Raw genomic sequence first — 15,000 nt, forward strand, 5'->3', positions numbered from 1 at the left:
TCACTAGTTAGGGACAAGGGTAGAACAATACTCTTTTTGGCTTCTCTGTATAGTACTTCAATTTTTGGGTTAGACCTTTGTAACAATTCCTTGCAAAGTCTTCATGTTATATAAAAAATGTGTCCTTAGAGTCATTCAACGCATGGAGCTGGAGTTTATCCCGGTTTCTATAGCGTGAAACGGACAATAGCGATCGTTTGCTATCCTTTTGACGGACGCTAGTCTATCGCAAAGTACTTTCCGGACAATCTGATAGACTCAGCTACCCATTCATTTACAGTGTGCGATGGCTAAAAAGCTCACTACATTGCCATCCTGGCGAATGTTGTGAGCTTTTTGGCTTAGCGCAAAACATCAATAGTGCGACACAGACCAAAATAATGAAGTCAAAATACACGACCAGACCGCCAAAAGAAAGCAAATTAATTTTAATTTGTAAGTTGTAATCAATAGCTCAACCAATGGGGTCAGTTGTTTCCTTGAGCACTACAAACGATAACTCATTAGGCGGATGCATTAATCTAACAATGACGTCATAGTGTTAGGCTGTGACTGTAAGTTAAAGAGAGCTTTCCCTTCCCACAGAAATGACGACAAACGTCGCTCCTCACTCATTGCTAATATAAAATACAAGAAAAAAAAACCATCCCAAAACATCACCTCGACTGGGGATCAAACAGAGATTTTGATAAGCGTTCCACTCACGCCGTTCCTGCTACTGCTACACGCCAATGTCAACGGTAACCAGAAGGTCTGATGTTCGATCCTCAGTCGAGGTCGACTGATTTTTTGGAATGCTTTTTTTTCCTTGTATTTTTCTTGCTAGCTTTGTCTGGCACCTTTCGTACACACTTATTCAGATCTTTATCTAACACCGGTGCCTGCTCCTTAGTCTGTTAACTTAATGTGTTCATTATATAAAACTGAAGACTTAACATGGAAAGAAGACGAGAAGATGGAGGGGATCCCAGCGAGAGTGAAGGCGTAAGTAATAGGAGGATGATTTTTGGGAATTTTGTAGGGATTTTTTTTCCTTGTATTTGTCTTTCTGTTTTGACATTGTTTCATACATACTTTCAAAGATTTCTCCAGTGCCTGCTCGCTAATTTGTCACATTTTAAAATAACGACCATGTTTGTTATGACTGGTATGTCCTATATTCAGGAAGTGTACGACTACGACCATAAATACGCCATTTTCAAGTCAATGAACAAACTCAACCCCAAAGCAAGCAGCAATAGACAGACTTTCGTCTATGATTTCAGTTCCGGTAAGTAAGATTTAACACGCTGAACTTATTGCTTTTCGACGGCTTCGTTGTTCTACTTCGCAGACTATTCTCCCTCTTTCTCTATTTTGACGGTAGATACACGCAAAACTTTCCAAACTGATAGTGATTTCTGCCAATTATTGTGCGCATGCGACTTTGTGGTAGATACCGAAGGGCTAGAGCTCAGGTGGTCGCTGGTTCGGATAAGTAAGTAAGTAAGTAAGACTTTGTGGTATTGTTGTATCTAACACTCGCCTTTGGATTGGTAGGTCCTTGGCGGGCGGCTCAAAGTTTAGTCCTTGGAAAAGGTTTATTAGTCCCATTCGCTCATCGCACTCCTGTGTAAAAATGAGTGCGTGGTTGATTACTGCAGTAGTTATTCTTATGTCGAAAAAAAAAAATATTGAAAAAGCGCCTGTCAGGCCTATCCCGTCCTATATATCCAAGTTCAAATTCAAAATCGTTATCTGCAAAAGGCGAATAACACATCTCTCTGTGGTGACTTTCTCCACTATTGTGTCATTGAGTTGAAAGATAAATGTTTAATAGTTGATTGAAAGTTGTTGTTGTTGTTAGTATTATATAGGATTTCTGGTGGGAGAGTGTGCCATCTAGATGTTTCTTGGGAAGAAACTGTTTTTATATGTTTTGGTTCTCTGTGTCAGAATTGTAACTTTACTGCTATGATAATTTCTTGTGAATGTACAGTGTTGTTTTGTCAAATGTTGTGGTAGAATTACTGCTGTTTTGTTGGAATGTACTGTTCTGTGAAGAAGTTGGAGGCGTTTTTCTTTCCGCCTACTCTCCAGTGTTTTCCACTGCAACAATTTCAGGGCCTCAGTAAAGCATCCTGGTTCGCACAAGTAATTGTTGGTGACAAACCTAGAAGCTGTCCTCTGAACTTGTTACATTTTGCTGTTTGCTTGGGACTTCATATAAAGCTCTTCGAACATAGTGGATATTGTGTTGTATGAAAGCTACTTTCAATTTAACTTTAGTTTGTATATAGCGCAATATACACTAACCGTGCTCAAAGCCAACAGCAACACTTAACATATTATAGGATAATAATAACGCCTGTTAGCCGATATTACAATTTTTTCGACAGACAAAGTTATTATCGACCAGGTCCTCATTTTACACTTCAGTAGGATGAGAGAATGTGACTCAACTATGTGCCTCTCAGAGAGGACTCGAACCCATGACCACCCGATCCAAAGGCGAGTGTCTTACCACAAGACCACAAAGCGGCACATTGATTCAAGGCCTTTAAGAGTCTGTTGTAGTGTCTGTTTAGCATGTAGAGATAGATTAAATGGAAAATATAACTGCAGTTATCAGTCAAATTATCTGTCAGATATAAAATACAAATTGCCCAATCAAGGATTCTTGTTTTTTGGGGGGTTTTTTTAGAATGAGAATTAATTTATTTATTTATATTCTTAATTATTTATTTATCTATTATTTAGTTATATTGTTTTGTATTTACTTGTTTATGAATGTTTATATGCAATAAAATATTCATTTTATATGTTATTGATAACTTTTTTATTCATATTTATTTATTCAAATATATGTATTAAATAATCTTATCTCTTTTATTTATTTACTTAGTTTTATTTTTTATGTATTTGTCTATTTATTTATTTATTTTTGCCAATGACTTTAAGGCCAATATCCTTATGCCTGTGTTTAGTGTGTATCTATGATATAAGAAGATAAAAATAAACTGGCAAAGTGACGACAAACGTTGGATGTCTCTCACTCCTGAGGTTTAATTTTTAAATAATTTAAAAAATACAAATTGCCCAGTGAACATTATGTTCCTTATTGACCATGTCTTTTTGGCGTAACAATACTTCGTAGCCTACGTGTAAGAACCCGTCCATTATAAGAAAGGAAAGGAGCAAATTATTGCATTGACAAAACTTTGGAACAACTATCTTAACTTAATGTACGATTCTTTTATTTCTTTGTATTTATTAAACGAGGTATTTTTTGTCGTGCCAAATAACGCTAGGACCTTTGGAATAAAAAAATAACTATGAAGAAATGAAAGAATACTTTTATCCCACCCATCCGAGTAAGGTTCTCAGATATTTCATGACCAACGGTACCTAGTAGTACATCGATTCGCAATAATTTGTGTTCCTCCTCATCTGCTTGAATGACAATTTGACCCAAAAATGAAAAACGTTTGAACTGCATTCATGCGCACTAAAAGATTATTTTTAATTGCCAATCAGCTGTTTTTATACATTATTTTAACCCCCCCCCCCCAAAAAAAAAAAAAAATTAAATGAGAGAAAATGATATTCTGCGATCGTTGAATAAATTTTTTATTCATCCCGTTCAGAACTTTATTCAACGATACGTATTTACTAAGAATTGAAGGGGTTTCCCAATGGGAGGGTGAAATAAAGAGGATTTTATAATTTTCGATTGCGCACGATAAGAAAAAAAACGCTCTTTGAACATCTTGTGATATATGAATGTGTGCTGATTTGGCAAAACCTGTCGGATATCGCACGAGCTAGTTTTGGAACACGAACGAATAAAGGTGAAAAATCATTATCTGCACCATTTTTGCTTTTTCATTTCATCGTTTTTATTATCCATCTAACTACATTTTCACGAAAGGATTTTACAATTTGAAGATGATAGATAATTTAATTTAATTTTTTTTTCTGACCTCCATCGGTCTCGATACCTTCAAAATTGACGTAAAATCTGCCCCTGAGGTAGATAATTTCAAATCATCGTCGAGAACTGATTTGTTCACCTCCAACCCCAACATATTGCATCATTCTGTTTGTCATTGTTTGCTATTTAGAATGCAAGTCAGAGCGCATGAATACACGCTACCATTAAGGCTGTAACGGGACTGCGCATATGTATAAACAAAATTAATGAGTAACGGGATAAGCAATAGACCAACATTCCATTTACTTTCCTGTGTTAAATATATTGTGTCATCAATAACATCATTGCGACTATCGCATTTTTCTTTTTATTATATATCATAATTTACAATTTAACATATCTAAAAGTTAATACCAATATCTGAAAACGAAAATAAAATCGCTCTCATAGTCAAGAAGGGCACAATGGGGGAAAATAACGTCAAAATCTTTGGTTTGTGTTACAGCGGGTTTCATTTCGTTTATATTTGATTGTGGATGTGGTGTGAAGTATCCTTGTAATGATAATATAGTTGTATTTTAAACAATTCATAATAAATTTGCATGTCTTGTCATTAAAACCGATTTTCTCCGTTTTTAAAAAAATTGTTTACCCCTCTCCCTTCAAATGTAAATAACTTCGGCCCAAATAAAACTAATTACAAAATTCAAACTGCATTTTATCCAGAAATTGTGCTTTTATCTCTATTAAAAATAAAGTAATATGGGATTCGAATATTTCCAACTCCGACCGGTTTTGCCAGATCACCACGCAAATGTATTGATTATCCCAATTAGTACCAGTGGTAGAAATAGATTTAGAAAGGGACATTACCATCATCATCATCATCATCATCATCATCATCATCATGATCATCATCATTATCATCATCATCATCATCATCATCATATTTTCATCACTATCGTTACTATCATCGTCATCATTATCATCATTATCACCTTAATCATTGTCACTATCATCATTACCATCATCATTACCATAACCATTACTATTATTTTCATCATTATCATTACCATCATCATCGTGATAATCATTACCACCACTACCATCATCGTCATCATCATGATCACCAACATTATCATCATCACCATCATTATCATCATCGCCATAATTATTACTACCATCATTCTCATAATCATCATCATCGTTATCATCACCATCATCATCATCATCATCATCATCATCATCATCATCATCATCATCATCATTATCATCATCATCATCATCACCACCAGCATCGAAGTCATCGTTATCATTACCCTCATCATTACTATTATTTTCATCATCATCATCATCATCTCATCATCATCATCATCATCATCATCATCGTCGTCGTCGTCGTAATCAGCATCATCATCATCATATTTTCATCACTATCGTTACTATCATCGTCATCATTATCATCATTATCACCTTAATCATTGTCACTATCCTCGTTACCATCATCATTACCATAATCATTATTATTATTTTCATCATTATCATTTTCATCATCATCATGATTATCATTACCACTACTACCATCATCGTCATCATCATGATCAACATAATTATCATTATCACCATCATTATCATCATCACCATAATCAGTATTACCATCATTCTCATAATCATCATCATCACCATCATCATTATCATCATCATCATCATCACCACCAGCATCGTAGTCATCGTTATCATTACCCTCATTATTACTATTATTTTCATTATCATCATCATCATCATCATCATCATCATCATCATCATCATCATCATCATCATCATCTTCACTACCACCACCACCATCATCATCATTACCATCATCATCATTATAAACATCAACAACAACAACATTACCTTCATTGCAGGTTTGGTATTCATCATTGATGAGGTGGATTTGACATGCCAGAATATGAAAATAAGGGATTATACTGATCCAAACTTCAACATAATTACCGCAAACCGGTTAAATGTTACCATGTTAGACCCCGAGAAGTTTTTCATGGCGCGTCCTGAGGACTACACTTTTCTTGGACAGGTTATGAAATTTAACAACCCCTTTCTCCTCCTCCTCCTCCTCCTCCTCCTCCTCCTCCTCCTCCTCCTCCTCCTCCTCTTCCTCCTTCTCCTCCTCCTCCTCCTCCTTCTCCTCCTACTTCTCTCTCCCTACTCTCTTCTTCTTCTTCTTCTTTCTTCTTCTTCTTCTTCTTCTTTCTTCTTCTTCTTTTCTTCTTCTTCTTCTCTTCTTCTTCTTCTTCTTCTTCTTCTTCTTCTTTTCTTCTTCTTCTTTTTCTTCTTCTTTTTCTTCTTCTTCTTCTCTCTTCTTCTTTTTCTTTCTTCTTCTTCTTCTTCTTCTTCTTCCTCCTCCTCCTCCTCCTCCTCCTCCTCCTCCTCCTCCTCCTCCTCCTCCTCCTCCTCCTTCTTCTTCTTCTTCTTTTTCTTCTTCTTCTTCTTCTTCTTCTTCTTCTTCTTCTCCTTCTCATCCCCATTGCCATCCGGTAGTATAACCGACCAACACACAAAACCATGTGTAACCTTAAGGGTTTAAAGCCTGATTAATACAGTTTAGTGAGAATTACTCACAAACGTGGGTGGCAAAAAACAATAACAAAGGCCTGAGTGACGTCATCTTCGTTCTCTTTATAAGCATCTGTCTCTATGGGCTCAGTATTTGACGATTAGAAGTACCAAATAATTTTCTGCTGTCTGGATTTAAAATGATGAGTACACTTTTTAGGTACTAAGACTTTTTGATATTTTTTTTTGTCTTTTGTTCTTTTATTTATTTATTTGTTAGGGGGGGGGGGGGTGAGAGAGGGAGAATGTTCCCTGTTTTGTATTTTGTTGACATTTATTTATTTTTATTTATTTGAAGCTTTTATATTCATTTGTGTAATAATAATAATGATAATAATGCTGAAAACTTATATAGCGCTATAACTCCGTGTACATCATCTTTTGTTGTCAAAAGCTTCTAGCTGCTTAGTTACTCGCTAACAAGAAAGTATATGCAGTGATGTCTTAAATACCCAAAGAGGACAAGAATGTCGCCTTTACCTAAACAAATATTTTGATACGTAAGAAAACGAACAATTGGATGTTGGTTATAGAAGGAAAACAAAGAAAGACAATTAATTATGCGCTCGCTCCAGATAAAATAGATTTTACCAAGAGTGTAGTGGCATCGATTCATCTGCTCTCCAACTTAATAAAAAGCAACAATATTCGTAACAGCAACAAAAACAACATATACTACTACTACTACTACTACTACTACTACTACTACTACTACTACTACTACTACTACTACTACTACTACTACTACTACTACTACTATTACTACTACTATTACTACTATACTACTACACTACTACTACTACTACTACTACTACTACTACATACTACTACTACTACCCATACTTATACTACGCACAAAACTACTACAAGCTACTATACTAACACTACTAATATTACATGCTATATATTTCTACTACAACATTCACTACTAATACAACTAATACTATACTACTACTATACTACTAATATACACTGACTACTACTATCTACTACAACTTCTACTACTAATACTATTACTACTACTACTATACTACTACTACTACTACTACTACTACTACTACTACTACTACTACTACTACTACTACTATATACTACTACTAATACTACTACTATACTATACTAACTACTACTACTACTACTACTACTACTACTATACTACTACTACTACTACTTCTACTACTACTACTACTACTACTACTACTACTACTACTATACTACTACTACTACTACTATTACTACTACTAATACTACTACTACTACTACTACTAATACTATATATACAATATACTATACTAACTAACTATACTATAATATAAATATAATATACAATGATGATAATAATATAAAATGATGAATATAATAATAATAATAATAATAATAATAATAATAATAATAATAATAATAATAATAATAATAATATAATAATAATAATATAATAATAATAATAATAAATAATAATAATAATAATAATAATAATAATAATAATAATAATAATAATAATAATAATAATAATAATAATAATAATAATAATAATAATAATAATAATAATAATAATAATAATAATAATAATAATAATAATAATAATAATAATAATAATAATAATAAAAAGAAGAAGAAGAAGAAGAAGAAGAAGAAGAAGAAGAAGAAGAAGAAGAAGAAGAAGAAGAAGAAGAAGAAGAAGAAGAAGAAGAAGAACTGAGACAGAGATGTAATCATATCATATTTAATTTATCTCCAAATACGAACGAGTACTTCCATGAATTTGCTAGATCATGAAATTCTACTGTCCACAGAAAACAATACGAGGATTAACAACGGACGTATGGGTAGCACCAAGTGATTTGTTTCCCGGGCATAATGTCGTGGTCCAATTCCACTTTGCTGGAGTAAGTCATAATTTGTCATTCGGAGTGGAGATTGCTAGTGTATCATATCTGACCCATCGTCTCAAAACGGTATTATGTCGGAATGAACCTTATGCTTAAAAGCCGAGTTTAATTTGAAACTGGTCAAAAATATATACTGTTGGCATTAGCACCCGAAAATATGGTATCCATTCTCCTCACTAAATCATATAATCTCAACACAAGTCTGATATTTCTTATAGATATCAATTTTCAACATCTTAACCAACTCGACTTAATACCATTTTGAGGCGAAGGATCAAATATTGGGAAAAAAGTCACGATAAGTAATGGCATGTAAGCTTCAATTTATTGAACGAAGACAGATAATGTGGACGTTTCGGATTTCCCCTTTATCAACAAAACACCATGAATCACATTAACCACGCCATCATTCGTACATCTCTCATTTAATTTATGATCAATGTTTCATTCATCGCGTTTTGTTGATAAAGGGGAGACCCTAAACGTTCACATTATATGTCTTCGTTCAATAAATTGAAGCTTACATGTCATTACTTATCGTTAGTTTTTCCTTTGAGCCTCAAGCAACAACTTTTTTTTTAGTATCAAATTGAGAAATTAGGGAGCAAGCACCGGTGTGAGATGCAGATCTGAACAAGTGTGAATGATAATGCAAGAACTAAAAAACAAGAAATAAACATCCCAAAATATCAGTCATCCTCGACTGGGGACCAAACCGGTCAGAAGTGCTCCCGTTTTATACACACTTGTTCAGATCTTTATGTAGATCGGTAGGCCTTGCGGTATGTATGGCTCTCGCCTCTGAATCGTTGGTCGACCGTGGCCTCCGGAAATTCATGGCCTCACACTGACCAACTAATGACGTCAATAGACAAGTCTTTGGTCACAAAAGAAAACATCGTGAGTTGTATTCAGTAGTTCAACCAATGGAATCACTTGTTTCCTTGAGCTCTACTAACAATAATTCACTAGGCGCCACACAAACCTAAAATATGACGTCAAACTAGAAGTCCTAGTGGATTCTAGTGTCGGGCTATAAGTTAACGATGCCTATGGTTCGACTCACCCTCTGGGCGGCGGCGCAAAGAGGAGTCCTTGGAAGAGGCTCGTTACTCACATTCCCTAACTGCACTCTGGTAGAAAATGAGCACCTCGCCGGTAGTAGCGTTGTTATGATAAATGTTGATGTTGGCTTATGACTCCTTTTAATCGCTTTAAGCAGTTAAAAAAGCTCTGTTGTTGCTTTTTTTTTTTGGGGGGGGGGGGGGGGGCGGAGGGAGTTATTGTGAAGGGGGGGGGGGGGAAATTCAAAATGAAATATGTCACCTATCGTATCAAAATGGTGTTATATAGGGCTGGACATGATCTTTTGAATTTAATTTCAAGTTAAACTTAGCTATACATGATAGTTCAGTTGGTAGAGCCCTCGCTTTACACACAAAGTGACCGTGATGGATCCCGGGTGAAGTCAAGATTTTTTTCTAACCCCTCTGTTTACCCAGCAGTAATTGGGTAGCTGGGTCTGTAAAATCTGGCGGAGAGTACTTTGCGATAGAGTAACATCATATCCAACGGATATAGCAAGCAATTGCTATATTCACGGTATAGAAACATGGAAAAACTCCCGCTCTGTGGGCCCAATGGCTCTGAAGGATTAGGTAAGTTTATTGTTTTTTATACCTACAAAACGTGAGTTTAATTCAATGTCTTCACTGCAACACTTCTGAAAAGCACGTACTTAGCGTAGTGAAATCTTAGATAATATGTATAACTCGTATAATTTTAACACAGGTTGTCGAAATATATATATATTATATATATATATATATATATATATATATATTATATATATATATATATATATATACACATATATTTATATATGTATGTATGTATGTATGTATGTATGTATGTATGTATGTATGTATGTATGTATGTATGTATGTATGTATGTATGTATGTATGTATGTATGTATGTATGGCGTTGTCAAGTGTGACAGTGCAATTCCTCTTTTTACTGTGTCAAATTATTGTGATAAATGCTCACAAACTGTGGGGCTGACTGATTCGGCTTCTCGACATTTTTTTAAGTTGGCTTTGTGTCTGTCTGATCTGTACGATTGACAAGAGTCCTATCCAAAAAGTAACAAGCAATTGCTAATGTCCGTTTAATCAGTTAACCCTCTCCTTACCAGTTATACTTCCGTACTCTGGAAAAACCCATATTCAAAAATGTTGGCCAGAAAACTCGTCCTTCAAATATCGATCGATTTAAATGGCCCTAATCTTGATAAAAATTCTCAAAAATGGGACTTCACGAACCCGCTGCGCTGTGTGGCCTTGAGCAAGTCACCTCGCCCTAGCTCAATTTTCGGCGCTGCACTGCGGCTGACGCCTGGGTTATTCCAGTCTTCCCTTGGAATAGATCCTAGATACAAATTTTCCCTATGGGATGCAAAACGGATTTTTATATAACAACTAGCTCATTTTGCTGCACAAATTTATATTCTAGGATTTACTGTATTGCTTTCTGGGTTTGAATATTTTTTTTACAAAAGCAAGTTTTGTATGACATATTAGGAAATTTTCTGAAATTGGTCCGTATTGGAAGAGCTGTCGTACTCTTGAAAGACATGTTTTTAAAACTTTAATCAGAAAACTCGTCCTTCAATAAATATCGATCGATTTAAATGATCCTCATCTTGGCAAAAACTTTCAAACCTGGGAATTCGCAAAGTGAATAAGTTTAAGATATTAATTAACCCCTATTTCGCCAACAGAAAGTCCATTCATGGAATGATAATTACCAACCGTATCTTGACAACCAATGGCCAATCCCAATCAAGGCAAAAGTATGGATCAATGACGCCGTGAGTACAACCTGTTTTTGTTTCTTTTTGTTCTTTTGTTTGTTTGGTTTTTTTTTTTTGTTTGTTTTTTGTTGTTTTTTCTTTTTGTTGGGGGCTGTTTGTTTTTTGTCCTGTTTTTTTTTTTGTTTTGTTTTTTTTTTGTGGGTTTTTATCTTTATTGTTTATTTCTTTTTGTTGTTTTTGGGTTTTTTGTTGTTGTTGTTTTTTTTTTTTGTTTGTTTTGTTTTTCTGTTGTTGTTTTTTTTTCATTAGTTTATATGAGGGTTGTTGTTTGTTTGTTTTTAGTTTTTGGGGGATTTTTTTCTGCGTTTTATATTTGGGAGGCTTATTTTATTTTATTTATTTTATTTTAATTTATTTATTTTTTGTTTTTTGTTGTTTTTTTTTTTTTTTTTGTTTGTTTGTTTGTTTTGTTTTTTCTTTGTTTTTATTTTTTGTTGTTTTTTTTTTTTTTTTTTGTTTTTTGTTTCCTTGTTTTTAATTTTTTACTTCTTTTCTTTTAGTGTTGTCGTCTTGTATTGTTTACTTTGCGTGGTGACAGAAGAATTAGATGCCGTTTTAATGAAATGAAATACCTCTACACGCATTATTACCATCTTCCTTGATTCCCATCAAGTCTTACCCTTATATACACCAATGGGTATACATTTAACCAACAATTTCATTTATTTATTTATTTATTTATTTATTCATTTATTTATTTATTTATTTATTTATGCATTCATTCATTTATTCATTCATTTGTGAGCATTCATCTTATAAATTGCTTTTGATCAATCTATTTACTCATCTTTTGATTTTATTGATTTTTATAAATAATTCATTCATTATACTTTTAATTTTTTTTAGTTGTTTTATTGGGATTCCGATAGCTCAGTTTGTAGAGCACTCACCTCACACGCAAAGAGACTGGAATTGTTCCCGGGTGAAGTCAAGACCAATATCCACTAAACGTGCTCAAATCGCTTTACAAGGGGTCCCTGGCCAACAGCAACACAACACGTAGGACGAGACATGACGCCTGTTAGGCGATATTACAATTTTTCGGCCAGAGACAACGCTGTTAACGGCCAGGTACTCATTTTACACCTGAGTACGGTGAGAAAATATGAGTAAATATTCTTTTCCAAGGACTCAACAATGCTCGAACCTAGGACCTTCCGATCCGATAGCGAGTGTCATACCACTATACCACATAGCCGCAAAATTATTTGTTTGATTACAGGACACGGTTGGCAATACCCAGAACGTCTTCCATGTGGACTACAATCCGTTGAGGCCTGATTACATTGACCTTTCACCTTGTTATCAATACTCTCAGCAGTTTCAAGTGGTCTTGAAGGGTGAGTGCGGAATAGGCTTCAACAGTCGTGACGTCACTTCCCTCGTAATGACGCATAGTAACTTAGTAATTGGTTCTAAACTATCGGAACAATGGCGGACGCCTTTTTGTAAAACTTCTCCGACGAGCATAAAAGTGTGTCCAGAGGAGAAAATCATAAATCTGATCATGTTGTGACTTAAAATGACTTAACACATAACATGTGAACAATTTCTAGCCAGCATGAAGAATAAAAAGTACCGATTTTCTTTGTTTAGAACCTATCCGCTTGTTGCTGGGCGGACGTGACATCAGACTATTGAATCCTGTTTTATGACCTATTAGTGCCTGAAAGGGCATACACAGCAGCGTGGAACAGCGGCATGGTCTTTTCTTTGTACCCAAAAGGTTTTGAGTTCGACTCCCCGCCGCTCTGTTTGGTCTTGAGCAAATCATCTCACTTTGCAGTACAGCACTGCGGCTGACGCCCGTGTTATTCCAGTCTTCATTGGAAAAGACCCTAAAGACAAATTTCACTTCGGGGTGAATAATTTTGAAAAATTAATATTTGCTCATTTTTTATTAAAATACATATTATTAAACCTGAGTTTTATATATAGACTAGGGCATCATCCAAAAAAAATCAATAGATAGATCAATATTGACGTCACTCCGGCCTTTGTCGTTGTCTTTTGCCATCCGCGTTTATGAGTAATTCTCACTAAACTGTATCAACCAGACTATAAACGTTTAAGGTTACACATAGTTTTGTGTGATGGTCCGTTATACTTCCGGATGGCATTGTTGTGAGCTTCTTAGCCAAGCGCACACTATCTATAGATAGAATGAAGATGACGTCACTCGGGTCTTTGTTATTGTTTTAGCCATCCAAGTTTATGAGTAATTCTCACTAAACTGCATTAACCATACTATAAACGTTTAAGGTTACACATCGATTTGTGTGTTGGTCCGTTATACTTCCGGATGGCATTGTTGTGAGCTTCTTAGCCAAGCGCACACTATCTATACAACTCACTGTTCATTTTCTTATAGCGGGCGCCACGGTGTACAGATAGTATGCGCTTGGCTAAGAAGCTCACAACATTGCCGTATATTAGGAAAGAAAAAGTTGTTTCATCAAACCATCTACTCTTTTGGTTCTTTGGAAGTGTGTATGTGTATGAATAGGTTTCATAAAGATAGCATAACTATTTCAGTAGTAGGATGTACAGGCAGATTCTTAGGATTACGGGACGAAAATGAGCTGGGGTGGATAATCTTTATTGACGATCATCATATATTAAAAATTTAGACGAGAAAATAAGATACCCTCACTCTGATAAAAAAAATATGAATTACACAAGGTATGTATCCAGTCCTCCTGAAGGGGGTTTTACACATCCAATGAAATATGACCCAGATTTTTTACATCACTTTTTCTACCCTATAATCCCGGCCTTAAAGAAAATTAGTCACATATTTATTAAAATATTTTTGTACATTTCAGGCACGAAAGATCTCATTATCAATTCATATGAAGAGGGGTTTAAGTTCAAAGCCAAAGATGTCCTCACTGCGAAGACAGATCTGGGCTTTAATCAAATCAACAGGATGAAGGTATGGACAACCATTATACATATTATTATAACACTACTTTAGTAGTCTCTAATAGGAAAAAAACAGAAAAGTTAAAGTGTAATAAAACACTCCTTAAGTAGTCTCTAATAGGAATAAACCAGTCAACCTAAAAATGTATTAAAACACTCCTTTAGTAGTCTCTAATAAGAATAAACCAGTCAACCTAAAAATCTATTAAAACACCCCTTTAGTAATCTCTGATAGGAATAAACCAGTCAACATTAAAAATCTATTAAACACCACTTTAGTAATCTCTAATAGGAATAAACCAGTCAACATAAAAAATCTATTAAAACACCCCTTTAGTAGTCTCTGAAAGGAAAAAAAAAACAGTCAACATAAAGATGTATTTTTAAAAACTCCTTTAGTAATCTCTTATAGGAAAATAACAGACATGTTATAAGTGTAATAAAACATCCTTTAGTAGTCTCCAACAGGAAAAAAACAGTCAAGCTAAAAATGGAATACAACACTCCTTTAGTAATCTCTAATAGGAATAAACCAGTCAAGTTAAAAGTGTATTAAAACAACCCTTTAGTAATCTCTAATAGGAAAAAACAGTCAAGTAAAATTGCATTATAACACCCCTTTAAATATTTCTAATTGGAAAAATCAATCAAGTTAAAAATGTACTCTACACCCCTTTATTAGTCGCTAATATTAATCAAATCAGGCAAGCTAAAAATGTATTTTATAATATCTAGTCTCTAATTTGAGATGAAAAAAAAACTGTCAAGCTAAAAACATTTGAAA

At 34.5% G+C, this 15,000-nt stretch overlaps 1 protein-coding gene across 1 annotated transcript in view; it reads left to right on the plus strand.

Moving 5' to 3' along the window:
* LOC144965672 (uncharacterized) overlaps positions 1–15,000 on the plus strand; it is a 48,327-nt gene that overhangs the window by 24,967 nt on the left and 8,360 nt on the right. Inside the window, exons 8-13 of the mRNA XM_078901252.1 lie at positions 1,165–1,270; positions 5,821–5,990; positions 8,323–8,415; positions 11,199–11,288; positions 12,514–12,631; positions 14,117–14,226. Coding sequence (XP_078757378.1) covers positions 1,165–1,270; positions 5,821–5,990; positions 8,323–8,415; positions 11,199–11,288; positions 12,514–12,631; positions 14,117–14,226 — 687 coding nt within the window. The remainder of the gene's footprint in view (positions 1–1,164; positions 1,271–5,820; positions 5,991–8,322; positions 8,416–11,198; positions 11,289–12,513; positions 12,632–14,116; positions 14,227–15,000) is intronic.

The sequence above is a fragment of the Berghia stephanieae genome, chromosome 2 (genome assembly GCF_034508935.2).
Source record: "Berghia stephanieae isolate SIO BIC M18660-M18661 chromosome 2, UCSD_Bste_1.3, whole genome shotgun sequence".
Taxonomy (NCBI): Eukaryota; Metazoa; Mollusca; class Gastropoda; order Nudibranchia; family Aeolidiidae; genus Berghia; species Berghia stephanieae.